Source organism: Dipodomys merriami, unplaced genomic scaffold (genome assembly GCF_024711535.1).
Source record: "Dipodomys merriami isolate MVZ:Mamm:240054 unplaced genomic scaffold, mDipMer1.0.p SCAF_19, whole genome shotgun sequence".
NCBI classification, from domain to species: domain Eukaryota; kingdom Metazoa; phylum Chordata; class Mammalia; order Rodentia; family Heteromyidae; genus Dipodomys; species Dipodomys merriami.
The window spans coordinates 26,809,951-26,832,146 of record NW_027203270.1 but is presented as its reverse complement, the minus strand read 5'-3'; the positions used below and the strand labels follow the sequence as shown (position 1 = coordinate 26,832,146).

Below are 22,196 nucleotides of genomic sequence, written 5' to 3'. Positions count from 1 at the left end.
CAAGTTGACTATCAAGATTAACTATCACACTGCCTAATCTCAGAGGACAAAAAAGGTCAAAGTCCAAGTCTAATTTGTATCTGGAAAACTTTATTAGGAAGTCAGGATCAGGAAATGAGTAAGGTTACCCCAGGTCACACAGAAGAAGAGAGAGAGGTCTTCTCAATCCAGAGGTCATCAAAGCCCAGAAGGAAAAGAAGCTGATAAATGGCCAGAGACACAATGCCAAGTCAATCCAGTCCCCAATGAGTACCAGGATATGTTGCCAGCTAGCTCTGATATCAGGATACACTGCGTAGGATCCTTCCAGGATTTGCCCACCTGGAGGATGCTCACCTGGAGCTGGGCAATGAAAGTTGTCGGGAGTTCTAATACCGAATTTTGTGGCCTGGGGAGAGATAAAAAGGAGGAGAGGACTTCAAGTGGGAGCTTGGAGAAAGCTGGGGAAACTGGGCACACAGAATCTGAAGCTAAAAGAGCTAAGAAACTCAAAGAGCTGAGGTGGAATTAGTAGGAGTTCAACCAACCTGTGGCCTCCTCTAATTCCACATCTCTCCTACAACAACTAGGACAGATGCTTCCATCTCTGAGGATGGGAAGTTCCCAGGTCAGGCTTCCCCACCTGCCCATGGCTGTGTTAGTAAAGTCTTTAGACAGTGAGGGAAAAGATGGGCCAACCTCTCCACTAGATGAACACGCGTGCCCCTGAAGTACCGTTTGAGACATAAGACCTAAAATGGAATGTCCACAGCTACTGCAAGGCCCTCTGAACTAAACACCTATTGTTTTACTGTAATTTCACAGTAAGTCTTCATAAAGGTCCATGTATAAAAAGGGAAATTTTTCCCATGGATCATACCTGCATGTTCCTTACATTTAGATGAGCATGTTCATTATAAACTTCCTCTGGAAGTTGTGTCAGGTAACACAATGACATTATTAAGTACTGGCTGTGAAGCCACACAGGGCTCCACATAGGATTTGTATGATCTTGAGTAAATTAGTTACTTTTCTGAACTGCATTTTCCTTCCATGGACCCTACCTCATAGAGTATAGTGGGAAATGTAGCTGACAATGCACAATTTTCAGTCAATTGCCTCTATTGCTAAGACTTGGGCCTATGAGGAGATTTGGTCCTAACTTTATCCAAAGTTGTTGAAAACAATGGTCAACCCTACATCAAAGGCTGGTCTATGGTATCTCACTGAAGATCTTCCTAAAATCCAATTCTGCTTAGAATGTGTATCCTTCCCCCAAAGAAATTCAAAGATATACAACAACAAAAAAAGAGTGGTTGTTGAGCATTCATGAGGCCCTGGATTCAATCCCCAATGCTACAAAAAAATAAATAAGCAAGATAAAATAAAACCACTTGATTCTTCCCCCAGAATTACCCCTTACCTTGTGAATGATCATCACAGTCTTCCGATTTTGAGGAAGAAGACTGAGACTGGGATGGCCTTCTACCTCCTCCCATGGATCCGCTTCCTCCTCCAGAACTACTTCCTCCTCCATAGCAGCCCCCACTTCCTCCTCCAGAACTACTTCCTCCTCCATAGCAGCCCCCACTTCCTCCTCCAGAACTACTTTCTCTACCATATTGGCCTCCACTTCCTCCTCCAGAACTGCTTCCTCCACCACACTGGCCTCCACTTCCTCTTCCAGAACTGCTTCCTCCACCATACTGGCCTCCACTTCCTCCTCCAGAACTGCTTCCTCCACCATACTGGCCTCCACTTCCTCCTCCAGAACTGCTTCCTCCACCATACTGGCCTCCACTTCCTCCTCCAGAACTGCTTCCTCCTCCATAGCTGCCCCCACTTCCTCCTCCAGAACTGCTTCCTCCACCATACTGGCCCCCACTTCCTCTTCCAGAACTGCTTCCTCCACCATACTGGCCTCCAATTCCTCTTCCAGAACTGCTTCCTCCTCCATACTGGCCTCCACTTCCTCCTCCAGAACTGCTTCCTCCACCATACTGGCCTCCACTTCCTCTTCCAGAACTGCTTCCTCCACCATACTGGCCTCCACTTCCTCCTCCAGAACTGCTTCCTCCACCATACTGGCCTCCACTTCCTCCTCCAGAACTGCTTCCTCCTCCATAGCTGCCCCCACTTCCTCCTCCAGAACTGCTTCCTCCACCATACTGGCCTCCACTTCCTCCTCCAGAACTGCTTCCTCCACCATACTGGCCTCCACTTCCTCCTCCAGAACTGCTTCCTCCACCATACTGGCCTCCACTTCCTCCTCCAGAACTACTTCCTCCTCCATACTGGCCTCCAATTCCTCCTCCAGAACTACTTCCTCCTCCATACTGGCCTCCACTTCCTCCTCCAGAACTACTTCCTCCTCCATACTGGCCTCCACTTCCTCCTCCAGAACTGCTTCCTCCACCATGGCTCCCTCCACTTCCTCCACCATAGCTCCCTCCACTTCCTCCACCATAGCTGCCTCCACTTCCTCCACCATAGCTGCCTCCACTTCCTCCACCATAGCTGCCTCCACTTCCTCCTCCATGGCTTCCTCCACTTCCTCCTCCATGGCTCCCTCCACTTCCTCCACCATAGCTGCCTCCACTTCCTCCACCATAGCTGCCTCCACTTCCCCCTCCATGGCTTCCTCCACTTCCTCCTCCATGGCTTCCTCCACTTCCTCCACCATAGCTGCCTCCACTTCCTCCTCCGTGGCTTCCTCCACTTCCCCCTCCGTGGCTGCCTCCACTTCCTCCTCCGTGGCTGCCTCCACTTCCTCCTCTCCTTCCTTTGCCACTTCCAAAGCCACTTTGTCCAGCTCCACTAGAGTCACTGCCAAAAAAAGAAGAGATAAAATGAGTGAACTTCATATACTATACAAGAATAAACCTGCACTGAGTCAAGACTCAAATACAAATCTTGTTTCCTTCCTAGGAAGCAGAGGACCAAAAGCTGCAGTGGCAGCAGAGCTGGGAAGCGGGCCCTGCTGCTGGAGAACCCTCCCCTCTCTGGCACGGGGCTGGGCAGCCCTTACACTTATTGTCATTACCTTTCCTGAGCTCAAATGTCCTAGGTTTCCACCCATCCCACCACAGGATAAAGTCCTGGATCCATCAGACCCTTGCATACAACATCTTCTCTAGCTGCCCCTTCAGATGGGCAGACAGGCCTAGGAAGTCCCAACGGGGCTCCACGGTACACCAAAGACTTACAAGTCTTCCTGGCCTCCCTCAAGGAGGCGGCGGTAGGTCTGAATTTCCTGCTCCAGCTTCATCTTGATGCAGAGCAGAGTGCTGTATTCCTGATTCTGGCACTCTATCTCTGCCCGAATCTGTACAAGCTGGCATTCAAGTTCACTGATTTGCCCCTGGATCTGCTGTAGCTGGCCACAGTAGTTGTTCTTGGTGTCTTCCAAAGCCTTTTCCAGGGCTGATTTCTAAGAGGGGGGGCGGCAAAAGGAGATCAGTCAAGGCCTTTTATGCCCATCCCCACCCTGGCAGAAAATCCACAGTGGCTCCACCAACCGTGCTGAGCTGACCCTGCAGCTCAATCTCCAGCTCCTGGGCGCTGCACCGAAGCTGGGCCAGCTCCCTCTGGTTGCTCTCCATCTCTTGGCCACTAGTTGTCACTTCTTGTTCAATCTGAGTCATCTGCAAACCCAAAGGCTCAGTTAGGACCAAGCAAGGCCAGGCGCTTCAACGGACAAGACTCTGCCTCACCTACCAAGATCTTCCCTGTGAAGACCAAGGCTGAGCCTAGCCAAAGATACTTTGAGTTCTGGGTTCCTCAGACTGGCAGAGTTGTCCAGGTCACACGACAGGATATATTCCTTCTCCTCCTTGGCAAAGTTTCAAAGCCATTCATACTGTCCCCAATCTCTCTCTCTCTCTCTCTCTCTCTCTCTCTCTCTCTCTCTCTCTCTCCCCCTTTCTTTTTCTCCCTCTCTCCCCCCTTCTCTCTCTCTTTCTCTCTCTCATACACACACACACACAAATTAACAAAGTCTTAAATAATATAACATTATAGTAAGTTGTTCATGTTCTAGTTTTGTTCACACACACACCCTGAACTATGTATTTCTTTTTGTTTTGTTTTGTGCCAGTATTAGGGCTTGAACTCAGAAGCAGGGTACTGTTCCTTTTTTACTCAAGGCTGATGCTTGACCCACAGCACCAACTTCTAGGTTTTTTTGGTGGTCAGATAAGAGATAAAGAGTCTCATGGACTTTTCCTGCTCAAGCTGGCTTTGAACTGTGATCTTCAGACATTAGCCTCCTGAGTAACTGAGTAACTAGCATGACAATCGTGAGCCCCTGGCATCCACCTAAACTATGAGCTTCTTCAGGGTAACAAACTTGTTTAGCTCGTCTCTGAGATACCTGCACTTTCTCCCAAGAAAGTGGCACTGAGAAGTTACTCTACAGTTGTGTCTGGGTGCAGTGATGGAAGAGAGGTGAGTGGAAGATCGTTGGATGTAGCCATACCAAGAGGTGGACAGGTGGGAGGATGAGGGGTGGGAGAAAGAAGGCAAGGAGGGCAGGGACACATGGATAGAGGGACAGGAGATTGAAGGGGCAGCACACGCTGCTCACCTGGGACTCATATTGTTGTTCGATCTCCTTCCGGTTCCTAGCAATGATCTGCTCATACTTCTCACGCATCTCATTGAGAGTCCGAGTGAGATCTTTGCTAGGAGCAACGTTTATCTCCACGTTGACATCCCCGTCATTCTGGCCAGTCAGCTGGCTCATCTCCTGCCAGAGAAGAAGGAGACATGAGGTCAGGTGCAAGATCCCCCTCACCCTTTTTTCAGATCTTGCTCACATGTCCCTCAGAGTACAAAGAAAGGACATAGCTGAGAAATCAAGGCTCAACCACCACCCCAACTGGTGTCCTCTTCAGGAGGACATTGCTCTATAGCGCCTCCTGCTGTTTGTGCCCTTCTGTACCCAATAGGCCACAGTAGTAGACTCCTACTTCCTGGTGGTTCTTCTTGAGGGCCTTTAGTTCCTCTTGTAGGGACTCATACTGTATCTCCAGGTCAGCCCTTGCCATGTTCAGAGTATCCAGCACCTTCTTCAAGCCATTGATGTCAGCCTCCACTGATTGCTCCAAGGTCTGCTCCATCTCAAATCTGTAGGCCAGCCAAAAGTACGGCATGATCAAAAGGATGACTGGTCCTACAAGGATCTCTAGAGCACTCGGAGAAGAGGAAGGACAGACTGCAGCAGAGGGAGAAGAGGGCAAAGCTCACTTAATCCTAAAGTCATCCATCATCATTCGAGTGTTGTCAATGTCCAAGAGGGTTTTGCTACCACGCTGTGTCAGGTCCAGAATCTGAAATAAATAAATAAATAGAAGATGGCATGAAAACCATGACTCCTTGTTCCCAAACTCACTGCTTGAAGAGAAGGAGGCCAGATAAAACCATAGGAGGGAAGAAACCCATCCAGGAAGAGATTCAAGAAGCAAAAGGAGCTTTCCAACAGGTTGCTTTCATTGAGCAACTATTTGAAGAGCTCCTGCAGAGGACACTACAGGACTTAAAGATCCATGAGAGACTGCTCTTCAAGCAGCCTACCATCAATTATAAAATCCAAGGTAATACAAAAAGGAGAAATTGTTTATGGTTATGAAAAGTTAAGAAAGACATCAGGAAGGTGGTGGTGATTGATTGAATTAAGCCCTCTAGAAACATCACATTCAAGGCATGAAGATAGAAAAGCAAGAGGACAAGGTGAAGAACCAGACTGTGAGTTTCCTGGGGTTGAGGGCTAAGTCTGGTACACCAAAGGAATGGAGTAAATGAATAGACAAGTAGATAGACATAAGGATAGATGGAGGGAGAGAAGGAGATAGGGAGGGATTCCATGCCCAGATCTCAAGATCCTCTCCATCAGTTGAATAAATATCTATCTAGTTCCAAAAGATGAAGATGACAAGATGAAGATAAGCATCTTCTAGGAACCCAAGAGAAGGAAGAAGGAAGAAGCAGGATTGAATTTAAGACCAGGCCCCAGCCTTACTCATATTAATCGAAGCTTCTTCTCTGCTTTTATACCCTGAAAGTAAGAAGAGTTTGAAAAACAGACAAACAAACAAACAAAAACAGAACATAAGCCAAAGCCTCAGCCTTTGAGCCTTCAGGAGACCAACACGGATTTGTTTCTAATGAAAGTTTAAAGTGTCTGCCTATTGTCTAGGTTTAGCTTCAAATCTACTATCCTATGGAGTAGGGGAAGACTGAAAGAGTGACAGAGGCAGAGACATAGAGAGACAGAGACACAGAAAGAGATAGAGAGAGACAGGTAGAAAAGCAGAGAAACTGAGACCAAGAGAGAGAGATCTCTAGGAAAGTCCCGGGACCTACCTGGTCCTTGAGGTCTTCAATAGTATCATAGTAAGGGGAGTAGTCCTTCTGGAAGATTCTGGGCCCCTTGTACTGATACCACTCCTGGATCTGCTTCTCCAGGTGAGTGTTGGCCTCTTCTAGTGCCTGTACCTTATCCAAGTAGTTAGCCAGCCGGGAATTGAGGTTCTGCATGGTGACCTTCTCATTGATGGCCAGAATGCCACCATTACTGCCTCCAGCTCCACCTCCAAAGCCTCCTCCAAGACCCCCAGATCCACCAAAGCCTCCAGCACCGCTACCTAAACTCCCTGAACTAAAGCCCCCACCAAATCCTCCACCATAGCTGGACCCAAAACTTCCACCACCTCCCCTCCCACAGGCCCCAAAGCTGCCTCCACCATTGAAGCTACTGAAAGAGCTGAACCCTCCTCCTCCTCCTCCTCCTCCTCTGGCCCCTGTGGAGCTGAAGCGGCTGAAGGAAGAGCTCATACTGCCCCCACTGCCCCCGCCACCCCCACAGCTGCTGCCACCGCTCCACAAGGATGATTGTCTGCAACTCATGGCCCTGCCTGCCGTTCACGGGATCGCTGCTGTCCCCACGGCCGTCTACTTATAACCCCCCACCACTGAAGGTGGCCTGCCTAGGTGTGCCCTGGTCTGTGTGTGCCAGCCTTCCACCCACCCCACCCCCTCCCCAGACTCAGCAAAGGTCTGGGATACAGGACAGACAGGCAGCCCCAGGCTCTGCGTCCCTTGGACTGCCCCACAGGGGGCCCAGCCTCTCTCCATTGTGTAGGATAATTTGATGACATTAGGCTGTCAAAGGCTCCATAAATCAAGTCTCTTGCCAAGGGGGGTTGACCTATATCCCACAGTCTAGTCGCCAGGTGACCTTGACGGCAGGCCTGAGACTTTGTCCCTCTCAGGAGCCAAGAGAAAAACTCCCAGAGGGAAAGTCATCTGCTGAGGGATGACCATCACTGGGCATAACCCTCTCCTTCCATCTCCCCCTCCGCACCTGGGCCCTCAGGAGAGCCCACCTGCGCTGAGTCAGGACTGGGGTACAAGGAGATTAAGGGAGGCTGAGGGAGACACAGCTCCTGCCCTCTTGGAGTCCCCCCTCCCCCCCCCCATCCCCCGCCACTGAACAGAAACTCAATTCCTTCTCCCAGGATCTCCCTATTGACAGGGAAGACAGGAGCTCTGCCTTTAGGAGCCCCTAGATGGCTGAGGAGACAGGAGGCATGGCCAAAGATGGAGGGACGTGTGAAGCAGCATGTCTGCCAAGCTCCAGAACAGCCCACAGAGGACTGGGTGGATAAAGAAAGCCAACCCAAGCCGGGCAGGCGCCACTGGCTCATGCCTGTAATCCTACCTGCTAAGGAGGCTGAGATCTGAGGATCAGAGTTCAAAGCCAGCCCAGGAAGGAAAGTCCATGAGACTCATCTCCAATAAACCACTCAGAAAACCGGAAGTGGTGCCGTGGCTCAAGTGGTAGAGCGCTCACCTTGAGCTGAAACGCTGAGGGACAGCGCCCAGGCCCAGAGTTCAAGCCCCACAACCGAAAAAAAGAAAAAAGGAAAGAAAACGAAAGCCAACCCAATCAATAAAGTGCTGCTGATGCTGGCTGGACACATCTTGTATAGGGCCCAGTGGTGGGCATGAATTTGGTTGAATACCCGTCTGTACTGAGCCATAGAGGTTGCAGATACAAACATGGGCTCTATTTTTGCTCCTGGAAGAAATTCCCATACAGATCCTGGTTCCCAGAGCCAGAAAAAAAGGAATACAAGAAGTCTGTGGGGGGCTGGGAAGGTGGCTCAGTGGTAGAGTGCTTGTTGCATGCCTGAGGCCCTGGGTTCGATTCCTCAGCACCACATAAGCAAAAAAAAAAAAAAAGAAAAAAGCCCAAAGTGGCGCTGTGGCTCAAGTGGTAGAGCACTAACCTTGAGCTGAAGAGCTGAGGGACAGCTCCCAGGCCCAGAGTTCAGGCCCCACGACCGGACCCAAAAAAAAAAAAAAAAAGAAGTCTGTGGGCACTGATGTCCACCTAACCTCAGCACCCAGGCTCACTAGCTGGGAGACGTTGACCCCTTAATCATGCTCCAGTGTTTTGCTCGATTCCTCCTCTATAAAATGGTGAGACCACATGAGAAAGGCTCAAGATACATCAAACTGCTTCTAATTTGACCCCCTACGTCCCTCACAGCTCTGTGCTGTCCTACCCATCCTTCTCTATTCCTTCCCCTTCTCTTCCCGTTTACCAGATGTCCTCCCAACTCATACAGGGATCCAGGCCTGTAAAGCCAGCTACTTTAGAGGCCAGCCTGGGCAAAAATTGGCAAGACTCCATCTCAATCAAAATAGCTGATCATGGTTCCAGTTATACAGGAAGCATGAATTGCCTTGGATCATGGTCCAAGACAATTCTAAGAAAATATAAAAGACCTCATCTGAAACATAACAACAACAAAAACAAAAACCTTGAAAGGAAGAGACCAAAAGGATCAAGAGGGACCTGAAAGAGGACCTGTGGATGGCATTACAAAGGACAGCATTTCTGGAAGTGTTTCTGGATGAGACTATGTTCAATAATACAATGCTGAGTCAGGCGTGGTAGTACAGGTCTATAATCTTAGCACTCAGGAAGATCAACAATTTGAGGCCGGCCTGGATGACATATAGAAACAAAGCTTTGTCCCAAAGGAATATATATGTATATATATAATCGATTTTTGGAGCTGGGAGGTGGAATAGGAGCTTGGTGCATCCACTCCACGCATCAGCCTGGTATTGACGTACCTCAGGAATGGTGCACCCCTCCTACAGTTGTGGTACTTAAAGACAGATGTGCTAGTTATTGGAGCTCTGCCTTTGCAACCCAATAGCCTCCTGTTGCACCAAAATGTCCTAGTCCTGTTTTCTGGGCTAGTGACATCTTTGCCTATTCAATGGACATCCATCCTCCCTAGATCTCTGCTCTGGAGGCCTTGCTTCCTTCCCGCCCTCATCAGTCATGTCCACTTCCTCCCTACTTCCCCCATCACCCAGGATGGGGCCGGGGGGGAGGGGAGGGAGAAGGTAATAAATCACATCATAGAAAATATATTTCCTTTTCTATTTTTCAATCTTTTTTTTAAAGACAACCTATCAACAGGACTTCATGTTCTTGCTTCTGAGAGTTTGCATTCAAGGCTGAAGATAAGAGTGTCTTGCAGCCGGGCACCAGTGGCTCATGCCTGTAATCCTAGCTACTCAGGAGTCTGAGACCTGAGGATTGCAGTTCAAACCCAGCCCAGGCAGAAAAGTCTATGAGACTCTTATCTCCAATAAACTACTCAGAAAGAGCCAGAAGTGGTGCTGTGGCTCAAGTGGTAGAGTGCTTGAGCACAAAGAGGCTGAGGGACAGTGCCCAGGCCCAGGCCCTGAGTTCGAGCCCCAGCACTGGCAAAAAAAAAAAAAGTGTCTTGGATTTATCTGTCCAGGATAGTTTTGAACAGGGGTCCTAAGATACCAGCCTCTTGAGTAGCTAGGATTACATGCATGAGCTACTGGCACTCTACTCAAAGATTTTTTTTAGTTGGCATACATTTGTTATCAAGGGGGAGTTATGGTGACATTTACACACATACACGCACACACACATACACACACACACACACACAAATATACAATGTATTCTGATCAGACTCACCTTCTCCATCACTCTTCTGGGTTCTTTTGTTTCTTTTTTTTTTTTCAATAAGTTTTTTTATTGTGAAAATACAGAGGGGTTACAATTACATGAGCAAGGTAATGAGTACATTTCTTTTTTCTTTTTTTTTTTTTTGTCAGAGGTGGGGCCTGAACAGCTCTGGGCCTGGGCACTGTCCCTCAGCATTTCAGCTCATTGTTAGTACCCTACCACATGAGCCACAGAGCCACTTCCAGCTTTTTTCTGCTTATGTGGTGCTGAGGAATCGAACCCAGGGCCTTATGCATGCAAGGCAAGCACTCTACCACTGAGCCACCTTCCCAGCCCATGAGTACATTTCTTATCAAGCATGGTTGCCTCCTCCTTTGTTTTTCCCCTACCATCCCTGCCCTCCCATCTCCACAACTACACTCCTCCACCCTATCGCTCTTCTTTACCCCCGGGCCTGTCAATCACCAAAATATGTTCAATAAATATTTAAATGAGTGGCACGGAGTATGTTAATTACTAAATTAGATTGAACAGAGCAAGTTGGAGGCCTTTGGTGAGTGTCTAAAACATGGGAAACTCCCCAGCCAAGGCTGGTGGAGGATGTGGCTGCCTAGTTCCTGGGGTTCCAAGCCTCCTTCCTACCAGCCTCTACTGAAAAAGCCAACACCAGGCTGCCAAGTGGTCTGAGGCCTGGGCTAGGCCTGGGCTAGGCCTGGGCTAGGCCTGGACTGGTTTCTCTTGTCCTTTCTTCTGCTTTGTCATCCTGACTCTGAAGTCACCTCTTCGGGTAGGATTCATACCCCCACATCCTGGTTCCTATGCTGAGCAGAAGAGAGGTTGGCAGAGCTCTGGGGACAGCGCACAGCATTTGTGTTCTGTCCTCAGCAATCTTAGTAGGCCCTGTCTGACAACTGGTCGGGAGCTCCAAGCCGTAGCACACTGTCCTGCTCCTTCTGGTCACCAGCCGTGGTGTTGAACTCGCCCATGCCCTCACCCCCACCTCCACTTCCCACCCTCCAGCACTCTGTCTCCAGAGCCCCTCCCCGATGCCCAGGACATTGAGCTGCCCTAGAGGACACTGAGCATCGACTCTCTCCCACACTAATCACCCAGGGCCAGCTAGGAAGGACTTGCCCCATTTTCATGGGGTGGGCTGTGAAGCTCGCCATCCCTCTGCATTGACTATAACCTCATTATGAAAATGAAAGTCCCCTCTCTGGCCAGCCCTCTGCCTGGACTGCAGGATTCCCTAACCACTTTCCTCCCTTCTGAGTAAGAACATGCCACAGGCCTTTCTACCGGATCATGTTGGCTCTCTGCCCTCATCCCCCAGTCCTCTCCACTGGGTCTCTAGGAACAGTACAGTAGGGTGAGCAACAATTCTCCAGTCAGGTACCACTCCACCATCTGCTGGCCTCACCTTCTCTACCCTTGTGGGCCTGGCTTCATTAACCTCATGGGAAGCCTCTGAATATTGTGCTGCCACGGGGTATAAATACAGTTCAGAAGAGATGGAGGAACCTCCCGATAAACGTTCAACTACTGCCTGTGTGTAGGCAGCCCCCTCCCCCATCCACACTCCCTCCCTCCCACTCTTCCTTCTCCTTCTCTCCCCTCCACATCTACCAGTCCTTCCCATGTCTGGCTCTGCTTTCCATGCAAAGAGGAGCTGGCCACGTGGGCACCTCCTTCCCTCCAGGCATAAGGTGTTCAGGTGGTTGGAGCTGGTCTCCCCCTTCTCTCAAGCTCTCTACCTGGCATGAGGAGCTAGGTAGACTAGGCAAAAAGGAGGCAGGACGAGGAGGCTTGGCCCGAGTGGAGGACCTCTTCTCTCTGCTGTGTACCGTGGCTCGCTCTTCCCTCGGGGCTCAGCATCTGCCAGCAGAACCCCATCTCACCCCCATCCTGGGGTGGGGGAAAACCCTCCAAAATCTGAACCAAGAATGGAGTCCCTGTAGCTCAGGAACACCCCATCGTATGAGTTCCAGGGAGAATGAATGCTGTTGCCTATAGCCGAGGTCAAGGCTGCAGTTCCTACCCCCAGAAGGGGGGTGGAGACGGACAGAAGAAACTGAGAGGCCGAGGAAGGACCAGAGAGGAAATCAATGGCGGATTCCACCTGTACGCTGTCCCCCACGGGGAACAGGGTCCTCCTCAGAGGGAGGGCAAGGCCCTGGAAGCCCTCTCTCTTGCCTGCACACAGCTTTCCACATCCCCACTTGCTCACCATTGTTGAGCCTCAGGTGGGGGCTGGGGAGACCCTGAGTCATCATGTGGCTGGCTGCTTGGGGGAAGGAGGGAGAGGGGGCAGGGGTGAGTCACAGCTCCTCTCCCGATGCACGGGCCCTCCCCTGCATGAGCCATCTAGGCAGGTGTGCACTGCCAGGGCTGGAGGTGCTGGAGATGCCTTCAACGCTGATTCTTTCTCATTCCATCGCCACCTGCCACCCCCACCTAGCCAGACCCCACCAGACCAAGGCAGCGAGGCCTTGTCAGACCAAGGCCTAGGCAGACCAAGGCCTTGTCCCCTGCCTCCACTAGACAGTGCTATTGAGCTGCTTTTCTGGCCTACTGTTTTGAGGGAGGGGTCTGGGCCCAGCTCTTGAGTCCAGGCCCTCTAGACAAGAGTACTGATTGGCATCAGAGCTCAAACAATGGCTGTCCCCTACTGGATGTGGGTAAGGTAGAGGAGATCTGGAAGGAAGGAGAGCTCACATGAGACCCTGGGACAGTCGCTTTGTCTATCCTTCTACTCTCCGTACAGAGTGGCACCCCCTCTGAGCCCACCAGTTTAATTTCCTCCCATCCCATTGTGGAGCCTGGTTCCAGTCAGATAGCCTGTGGCACCTTCTTTCCCCCCAAGGGAGCCCACTTTTCCCAGTAAACAGCAAGGGCGATCACCTGAACAGAGAGAATGCTGGCCCACCACAGCCAAGTCTAAGAAAGCCCATATTTGCACACCAGACCTCCTATAGGGGGTGCAAACTTGAATGGGACACCACCTCGAACAAAATATGGTGGAGAATTCTTAAACTTCCATCCCCACTGGTGACTGCATCTGCTTTGCTCTCTGTCTAGGCCAAGCAACCACTGAAATGTGACTACTCCCCCCAACCCAGATTCCATGACACAATTGAACAGGAGGTCCACCTTGGAGCCCTAGGACCCAGATCCCAGGACCCCTGGAAGGATCCTGAAGCCCTGCCTCCAGTAGGGTCCCTTCCCAGACTCTAAGGAAGCTCTTACAAATCTCTCTCCTCCCTGAGCTGTCCCCTTGTACCTCAAAATCCCCAATCCTCCAGCTCTGGGTCACTCACTCTCACTTTGCTTGCCACAGTCCAGGTAAAAAGATAATAAGGAGCCAGGCACCAGTGGCTCATGCTTAGAATCCTTGCTACTCGAGGTTGAGATCTGAGGGTCATTGTTCCAAGCCAGCCCAAGCAGGAAAGTCTGTGAGGTGCTTATCTCCAATTAACCAGCAAAAAAAGAGGCAGAAGTGGAGCTTCTGTGTCTCTTGAGTGGCTCGAGAGGTAGAGTGCTATCCTTGAGCAAAAAAAAAAAATCTCTGAGACAGTGCCCAGGCCCTGAGTTCTAGCCCCAGGACCAGAACAAAACAAAAAAATGAGGGAAAGGCAGAAAGGACAAATCTAGGCAGATAAGGAGAGACTGAGGCCCAGTGGAAATGAAATCCCTTCCTCTTCCTGAAGAGTCTGAAAAATAGAGACAGGGAGCAGGGGGGGCCAGTGGGGAGAGTTCCCCCTTTATCTTCTAAAGAGCCTGTCAGAACGATAGGCCTGAACAGAAGCAATATCCCTGACAACACCAGAGGAGGACGTGACCGGACCAGATAGATGCCAGAACAGCTGAGACTTGCCCAAAAGGATATTAAAGGGAAATCTCATGAGTGCTACAACAGGCTACCAATTTCCAGCTCCCCTTCTCACTCTTGCACAAAGTCTGTTCACTTCTCCTCCTCACCTTCCTCTTCTTCCTTTTCCCCCTCCTTCTCCTCCTCCTCCTCCTCTTCTTTTCCTTCTTCTCTTCCTCCTCTGCCTTGCCCAGAAAACCAATAAACAGGACCTTATATGTGGCATAAGGTGGTCCTGCCAAATAGGAGTCCTAGTTGGGGGCTTAGATCCATCTGCTAGTAGCCAAGAGACTTTGCTCAACTTCCCTGATGCCTTACTCTCACTTTTTTGTTGTTATTGTTGTTCATGGTGTTTGAGCTCAGGGCCTAAGCACTGTCCCTGAGCTCTTTTTGCTTAAGGATAACACTCTACCGCTTTGAGCCACAGTGCCACTTCCAGTTTTCTGGTGATTTAATTGGAGATAAGAGTCTCACAGATGTTCCTGCCTGGTCTGGCTTTGAACCACGATCCTCAGATCTCAGCCTCCTGAGTAGCTAGGATTACAGGTGTGAGCCCCCAGAGCTCGGCTACTCTCATTTTCAAATAAACTTTGCCTCTGCTTCCTGAAACCTAATTCTTTATGTGTTGGAGGAAAAAAAAATGTTTTAAGGACCCAAGACTTCTAAATGGGATCAATAACCCAGAGTTTTGGAGATGTAGAGCCACCCTATCTTTGCTGGGGTGTATATCAGAACAAGATTAACCAGTAACATTTCATTGCGTTGGCTAGTTACCTCATCCTGCTAATGCTAACATGTACGGAGGGCAGCCTATGCACCAAACTTAAGGCTACACTCATTGTTTCCATGAGGTCATGAAATCCTCTAGCAGCCCTATAGAGTACAGCTGGTCATTTCCCAGCTTGTAAAGGAATATGGTTTCAATGATATGGCCAGGCTCTTCAACCAGCCTGACTTCAGCACCTTTCCAATCCCAAAACCCGAGTTTTGGTCCAGATTCTTCCTGCAGTCCCACCCGTACTCTTGATTCACCCTAACAGGCATCCACACACAGCCAAATGAATGAACTGTGGAAATTGGCCCAGGTCTAATCAACTCTTTCCTCGCCCAGGGCACTGAGCCCCTCCTACCTCTGGAATCTCCAATGGCTCACTCAGGTAAGGCCCCTCCCCTTTCTGCTCCTCATCCAGATCCACTCCCCCACCCCTCCCCCCAACACTCCCAAAGAGAGCATAAGACACTCCTCCACCAAGAGGACTCATCACAACCCTGGCTCCTACGAACCGATACATTAATTCATTGGATTTTTTATGAACCCCAAGAAGCCTGGGTTTCATAGTCATTATTGTACAAGTGAGGAAACTGAGGCTGAGGCACTCCCAAGGTCACAGAGCTAGTGTAGAAACAGGGCTAGAAACCTGGCAATCTATTCCCAACATCTCAAAAAGCACCCTCATCATGAATGGTGCCACTAACACAGTGGTGCCTTGAGCCTGCAGTAGGCCAGGCACTCTGCTAGAGGTCTAGCAACCTGCTACTCCAGTGATGTTCATAAGCCTATAAGGTAGGTAATATTACTCATCCCACCATACCTTTGTAGACACTGAGGCTTGGAGATGGAAAGCAACCTATCTTTGGTCAGCTAACTATAGGGAGAGTTGGACTCAGCTCTGGAGGATGTGTCCCAGCTCAAGAAGACAAGACTTGCCAAGCACTAGTGGCTCACCCTATAATCCTATCTACTCAGAAGGCCGAGATCTGATGGTTGAGGTTCTGAGCCAGGCCAGGCAGACAGAGCAGTGAGGCTGTTTATGTCTGACTAACTAGCAAAAAAGTCAGAAGTAGATATGTGGCTCAAATGGTAGAGTGTCAGCATTGAACAGAACAAGCTAAGCAAGAGCCATAAGGCCCTGAGTTCAAGCCCCAGTACTGGAACACACACACACACACACACACACACACACACACACACACACACTCACATGACTCACTAGAACATAAAGTTAGGTTCATAAGCCTTCATTGAGGAGTTCTGAGGAGACCCGTGTACCCCATGAAATTGTATGCAAATGCAAGTGTCTAGGAATCGGGGAACAAATACATATATGTATATGTGTATGAGTGTGTGTGTGTGTGTGTGTGTGTGTGTGTGTGTATAAAGCTTCCAATACATTTCCAAAGGGATCCTTGATCACAAAAATGTGTGGATGGAGGGAAAAACAGGAGTAATCAAGGGAAGGAGGCTAGTGTCCAAAAAGAAATGTCCTCATTACCTGACTTACATAACTGTAACTCCTCTCTATATCATCTTTATAATAACAATTAATTTTTTAAAAAAAATTCTTAACCTAACATACCACCTGGCACCTAAAGGCATTCATTGTCTGATTAGTACATGAACAAGTGAGTGAGAGACTATCTCTGCGTGCCCTAGGCAAACCACTTACAGCCTGGGACACACAGCTATCGATCTCTTTGGAGATGGTGAAAGCTATCCTGGGACCTGAGCCCAGCCGCCCTCAAGTCCTGTCTCCCAGTCCAAGAGGCCATTGCCAGGTATTACAACAAGCTCAGTGCAATATATCCACCACCTTCTTCCCACCCCCATTCTTGACAATGACTGGGCAGACCGCGGAATTGTGCAACTCAGATAAAGACACTTTATTGATTGCCAGGAGGGGTAAAGGTAGAGTGTGAAGTGTTTGGGGGTGGAGGAGGGGCTCTTCCACGAGAACTGTGTCCACACATCTGTGTCCACACAGGAGCCACCAAGGCCTGAGCAGAGCTGAACAGCCTTAGTTCTTGGTGCGAAGGACCTGCTCGTGGGTGGACACCACTTTGCCATCGTGCACATCCACAACCTTGGTGCGGATCTGGCGGCTGGAGGAGGTCACTGTGCAAGAGAAGATGGAAGAGAAGAGGTTACCAGAGGTGGACAGGCAATGGAGAAACCGGGAATGGAGCGGCCAAGAAACTGAGGAGGCATCCGTGAACTATCTCCCGACTACCTTCCTAATCATTGCTAATACCAAAGCACTGACACCACCAACATATTCAGACTAGGGCTCTTTAAGGTCAGGAATAAGAAGCTATGCCCTCAGACTGGAGCTTGCAGAAGCCATCAGACCCAACTAGTTCTCCTATCCAAACAGACCCAAATGGACTGGGGTTGGCCAGAACCCTGGGGTGCGCTGTCCATGGTCCTGACCACCATTACTAAGAAGTCTATCCAGATCCTTCCTGGGAGAAGTACAAAGGCAGGGATCATCATTCTTAGGCCCAAGAAGAGTTAAAAAATGGCTTCCACCCTAGGAGCTTCATAAGGGAGAGTGCATATGAATGTTCAACTCTTAAAGAAGTTTCTGATCTCTGGCCTAATCCTGCTGGGGACCCCCAGGTACCCTCAATCCCAGGTTTGATGAGAGGAGTTGCCTTACCATCTCTGGATGACTGAGAGCCAGAGGAGAACTGGGCAGAGGAGAGGCTGTAAAGACAGAAAATGGCAGGATTGTGAAGCGCATAAGGACTCATCAGTAAACAATTCAGGCATGGACTACATGGGAGGGCCCCACTCACTGGGCATCCTCGCCCTCCAGCAGGCGGCGGTAGGTGGCGATCTCTTGCTCCAGCCTGGTCTTCACGTCCAGCAGCATCTTATATTCCTGGCTCTGCTGCTCCATCTCACAGCGCAGCTGAGCCAGCTGCTCCTCCACGCTGCCGATCATCTCCTGCATCTGGGCCAACTGCATGCAGTAGCGGCCTTTAGTCTCCTCCAGGCTGTTCTCCAGGGATGCTTTCTGTAAGGGAGAGAAAGGAAAGCAGAGGTCACTGTGGTTATTCATCTCTTCAGTTACCCTCCCTGAGCCCACTCTCATGCCTGATGGTTGTTCCTACCATGCTGAGCTGGGACTGCAGCTCAATCTCCAGGTTCTGCACTGAGCGGCGGAGCTCAGAGATCTCGCTCTTGCCACTCTGTAACAGCTCACTGTTGGTGGTCACCTCGCGGTTCAGCTCTTCTGTCTGCAGAGGAAAAAGTACCATTCATACCAGAAAGCCCCAGAAGGCAGATGACCTGGGTTCCTTCCCTTCCAAAAGACACCCACCTTGCTGAAGAACCAGTCCTCTGCGTCCTTGCGGTTCTTCTCCGCTATCTTCTCATATTGGTCCCGCATCTCATTGAGGATGCGGCTCAGGTCCACGCCGGGAGCCGCGTCCATCTCCACGTTGACATCACCGCCTACCTGGCCTCTCATGGAATTCATCTCCTGCACAACCAGAGAAGAATCCACAATAAAGACCTTCATGATGGCAGCTGATGGGGGCGGGGAAGGGAGAGCTTCCTTGCCAGAGGTACTGGGCCCATCATCTCCATTCCATTGCATTCTTTTAAGCTGGAGACAGCTCTTACCTCCTCGTGGTTCTTCTTCAGGTAGGCCAGCTCCTCCTTCAGGCTCTCGATCTGCATCTCCAGGTCGGCTCTGGCCAGGGTCAGCTCATCCAGCACCCTGCGCAGCCCATTGATGTCAGCCTCCACGCTCATGCGCAGGTTCAACTCCGTCTCATACCTGAAATGACCCAAGAGAAAAGGAATCAGATGCTCATCTCGGCCATACCAAAAGCTTTGTTTTCTTCTGCCATAGCTTCTCCCCAGAGTTGGCATGCAGTAGGTGGTTTCAGACACTGTGTCCATTGATTGCTCAGATCTGAATGTTTCTGGAATCTTGGAAATAAGACAGCTAGCTCATCCTGCTGCAGAACTCAGGGGAGAGTGCACTTCCAGCTTCTGCCAGCCAATCAGATTCAAGGCCTCCAAATATGACTATTCATTGTACTCTAGTGGCAGGTGAGGGAGTAGGGCGATGCCTCTCCCTAAAGTTGTCAAACCTGGCTGCAGGTCAGAATCACCCAGGTAACTGTTCCAAATAACTGAATCAAAACCCCAAGGGTGGGGCTCAAGCGTCTTATATTTTTACAAGTAGCCCAAGGGGTTTTCCTAGAACAATTCAGCTCTGTTTGGAAAACTCATACTCCAAAAGGAAAAAAAAAAGTCTTCCACCCTAGGGAGACTGCAAACTTACTTGGTACGGAAGTCATCAGCAGCTAGACGGGCATTGTCAATCTGCAAGAGGACATTGGCATTGTCCACGGTGGCTGTGAGGATCTGGAAAATGCAAAAGCCACAAGTCCTTGTCAAATGGATAAGTTAGGTGTTTCTGCAGCCTGTTATCCCTTCTTCATCCCCCCAACCCCCCACCTAATCCTTCACCACAAAAGCCTAAAGAATAAGCCTAAGCTGTGCCCAGCTTCGAAGGAGGAATGTGAGCGATGACTAATGGTCAGCTGAAGTGGTAGAAAAAGAAGTGGATCTAGAATTGAAAAGCCTGAGGTTCTGCTCCTAGCAACTGCCAGAGGCTTGCTACAGAACCTGAGATGGGTGTCGGGGGTTCAAGTCCACCTCCTGCACAGATAAAAGGAGCGACTTAAAGTTCCTTAGATCCCTTTCATGCTCTCGATTCTTTTCACTCAATGTGAGGCAGCCCTGCCCAGCGCTCTGCAGACACACTCAATTCAAGCCTACAAGGCCTGGAACCTCATTGAGATTTTTCCAAGAGGGGATTAGAAAAGAGGAAGCAGGCAACGGAGGGGGGAGGGGAGGAGGGAAGAAGACGCATACAAGCTTGAGCCTGGCTCTCATCTCCCCCTGACTGTCTAATGGCCCTAATCTATGCAAGAATCAGAGCCCAGCAGGTTCAGCAGGAGGGTTCTAAGGGGTGACACGGGAGCAAATGAGGGGTGCTGGAGACACCATCCTCTCTCTTCCACAGGGTACCTTGAGTGTGGCTGTGGGTTCTCCATGCTTGCCTGCCTGGAGGGAGAGACCAGCCAGTGCCAAGGCTCATGGGCGGCGGCAGCCACAGCCCAGACTAATGAGCTAATGAGCGGTTTGGGCGTCTAGCCTCGTCCCGTTACAGCCTTGCTCCTCCCTTGTGCCAAAGAACAGGTAGCTGCCTCCCGTATTAGAAGGTGAGACAAGAAAGCTTTCCCTTTTGCTGTGTGACCTTTAGCAGGTCAAAGCATCCCTCAAAGTTTCAACTTCCTCTATAAGATGTAAAGGTAGGAATCATCAGTCTCGGGTGATCTGAGGCTGGGAGTCCAGAGGGAAAAGGGTCTTCTCACTGATGAGCTTTGCTTGGCATAACCATAATCTCAGACAAAGGGATCTGGAATTGGAGTCTGTCTCATGAGGAAATCTGAAGCAGCCTGAAGCATCTATTGTCTTCAAGAGAAGCTCCCTGGGATGGCACCGTGGTCTACTCACCTTGTTTCTCAGGTCCTCGATGGTCTTGAAGTAGGGACTGTAGTCTTTGGTCTCAGCTGGCCTCTGCTTCTGGTACCAGTCTCGGATCTTTACTTCCAGGTCAGTGTTGGCCTCCTCCAGGGCGCGCACCTTGTCCAGGTACGTGGCCAGCCGGTCATTGAGGTTCTGCATGGTCACCTTCTCACTGCCCACCAAGAGCCCATCGCCACCACCCAAACCACCACCAAGGCCACTGCCAAAACCAAAACCACCACCAAAGCCGGCACCGTATCCTCCACCAAAGCTGCTACCTAGAGCCCCTCCAAAGCTGCTGCTGCTGCTGAAGCCACCGCCATAGCCGCCCCCCATCCCGCAGGCTCCCCCGGAGGAGAAGCGGGAGGAGGTGACCGACAGACCCCCGTAGGTGCTGGGGGCCCTGCAGGAGCCTCCAGTCAGGACAGAGGAGATGCGGCTGGAGCCGCCACCGATGCCACAGGAGCCCTTCATGGAGCTGGAGGAGGTGAACTGGCGGCTGCAGGTGGTCATGGTCCCGAGGAGGAAGGAGAGTGAGTGAGTGAGTATGTGAGCAAGTCGGCAGACAGAAGCAAATGGTGCTCCGGGAGGCTGGGAACCAATGCCTGTGCTTTATACTTATGAGTAGGGGAGGGGGCGGGCCTGGCATTTTCCATTCCCCTTGGCTTTCACCACCCTCAGGCGAAAGCCAACTCCCACTGAGATCCCTCCTCCCCTCCCGCTTCATCATGTCTATCATATTTTACTGGAAACGCATTGTTTGAGGTGTTTGGGGCTTTCTTGTCCCGCCAGGTGTGATTCACCAGGGGGGAGGTGTGGACCTGCAGGCTACACTTTCCCTGTGGGGCCTCTGGGAGTCCCATGCCGGCCCCAGCCAGGGTGACAGAGGAGCCACTCTGCATATAAACCTGGTGACATATTAGCTCCCAACTAACTGGAGGGGACGTTCCGCTTCTCCTGACCCTGGTGGGAACACCAGCACAGATCATCTGGAGCCCAGACGTACCACCTTCCACAGTACTACCTACTAATGGAGACAAGATGAGTCTGCCCTCCTAGCTGGACATCCTAAAGTGCCTGTCATATCCTCGGCCAGGCAGGCAGCTCAGACTCCAGACACCTCCACGAGAGGAACACCAGGTTGATCTCCCCTCCCAGTGCACAGACCTTCTCATCCACCCCGAAAGAGGAGCTCACATGGGCCACATACCTGGGGACAGACCCACAGCATGAGGCTGCTCCATTCGGCCACCACAAACAAGCAGGTGGCCTCTGAGGCCGAGCCACAGATGTTGGGAAAGAGCCCAGGGTCAGCTGAGTCCTGGATCTGCCATTGGCACCTGTGTGACCCAGAACCTGACCTTTCTCTGAGCCTTAGTTTGCTCATCTGGAAAGTGGGAATGAATAGCACCCCTGTTCCTATTACAGCCAGCTCTTCAAATCCAACATGACTAAGTAGGCCAAAAGGTTTTATAAACTGAGTGTGGCACAAAGCCCACTGTTGTAGCCTATCTTGGCTCCCCAAAGGGGTGAGGCAGTACCCCTGAAGCAGGCCCGGAGGAGGACATTTTAAATCTAGTTCAGATATCTTCTCAGCCACCTCCCTGACCTCCTCCCAAAGAGGGGGGTAAGCCCTGCTGGGGGGTCCAGGGACTGGCTCAGGCTCCCTCCCTTTGTCCTCTGTGGAGCTGTCAGGGAGGAATGCAGGCCTCTGTGAGGACAACAGGACTGGGTGTGATCATAGTGGATCATAGATGTGGGAGTCCCAAAGGTGGGTCCATAGGTCAAGAGACAATTCCAGGGATCCCATTGATTCTGCATTGGATGTCTGTGCATGGAAACCTTGGCTACTCCCCACACAACCTCCCAAACACACCCTCTTCCGGCCCCCAGCCACCCTCCTGCCAGCCCCTCAGTCCCCTGGACCCTGGCAGGCATGTTGGGAGGAATGTGGTCGTGTCTGGGGCTGCCTGACACGTCCCATCTCC

The 22,196-nt window shown here is 50.7% G+C and overlaps 2 protein-coding genes across 2 annotated transcripts; both read right to left on the bottom strand.

Annotated features, from left to right (window-relative positions):
- Positions 1-368: 368 nt before the first annotated feature.
- Positions 369-6,885, bottom strand: Krt9 (keratin 9). Its single transcript, XM_070026821.1, has 9 exons — positions 6,343-6,885; positions 5,227-5,309; positions 4,950-5,106; positions 4,565-4,726; positions 3,498-3,623; positions 3,186-3,409; positions 2,219-2,805; positions 1,403-1,468; positions 369-388 (listed from the first exon to the last, which is right to left on the bottom strand). The coding sequence occupies exons 1-9, from the start codon at positions 6,883-6,885 to the stop codon at positions 369-371; spliced, it is 1,968 nt and encodes a 655-aa protein (XP_069882922.1).
- Positions 6,886-16,553: 9,668 nt separating this feature from the next.
- LOC138830440 (keratin, type I cytoskeletal 14) lies at positions 16,554-20,778 on the bottom strand. The gene is made up of 8 exons (XM_070026820.1): positions 20,197-20,778; positions 18,956-19,038; positions 18,286-18,442; positions 17,981-18,142; positions 17,772-17,897; positions 17,454-17,674; positions 17,315-17,361; positions 16,554-16,770 (listed from the first exon to the last, which is right to left on the bottom strand). The coding sequence occupies exons 1-8, from the start codon at positions 20,719-20,721 to the stop codon at positions 16,673-16,675; spliced, it is 1,419 nt and encodes a 472-aa protein (XP_069882921.1). The 5' UTR covers positions 20,722-20,778; the 3' UTR covers positions 16,554-16,672.
- Positions 20,779-22,196: the final 1,418 nt, after the last annotated feature.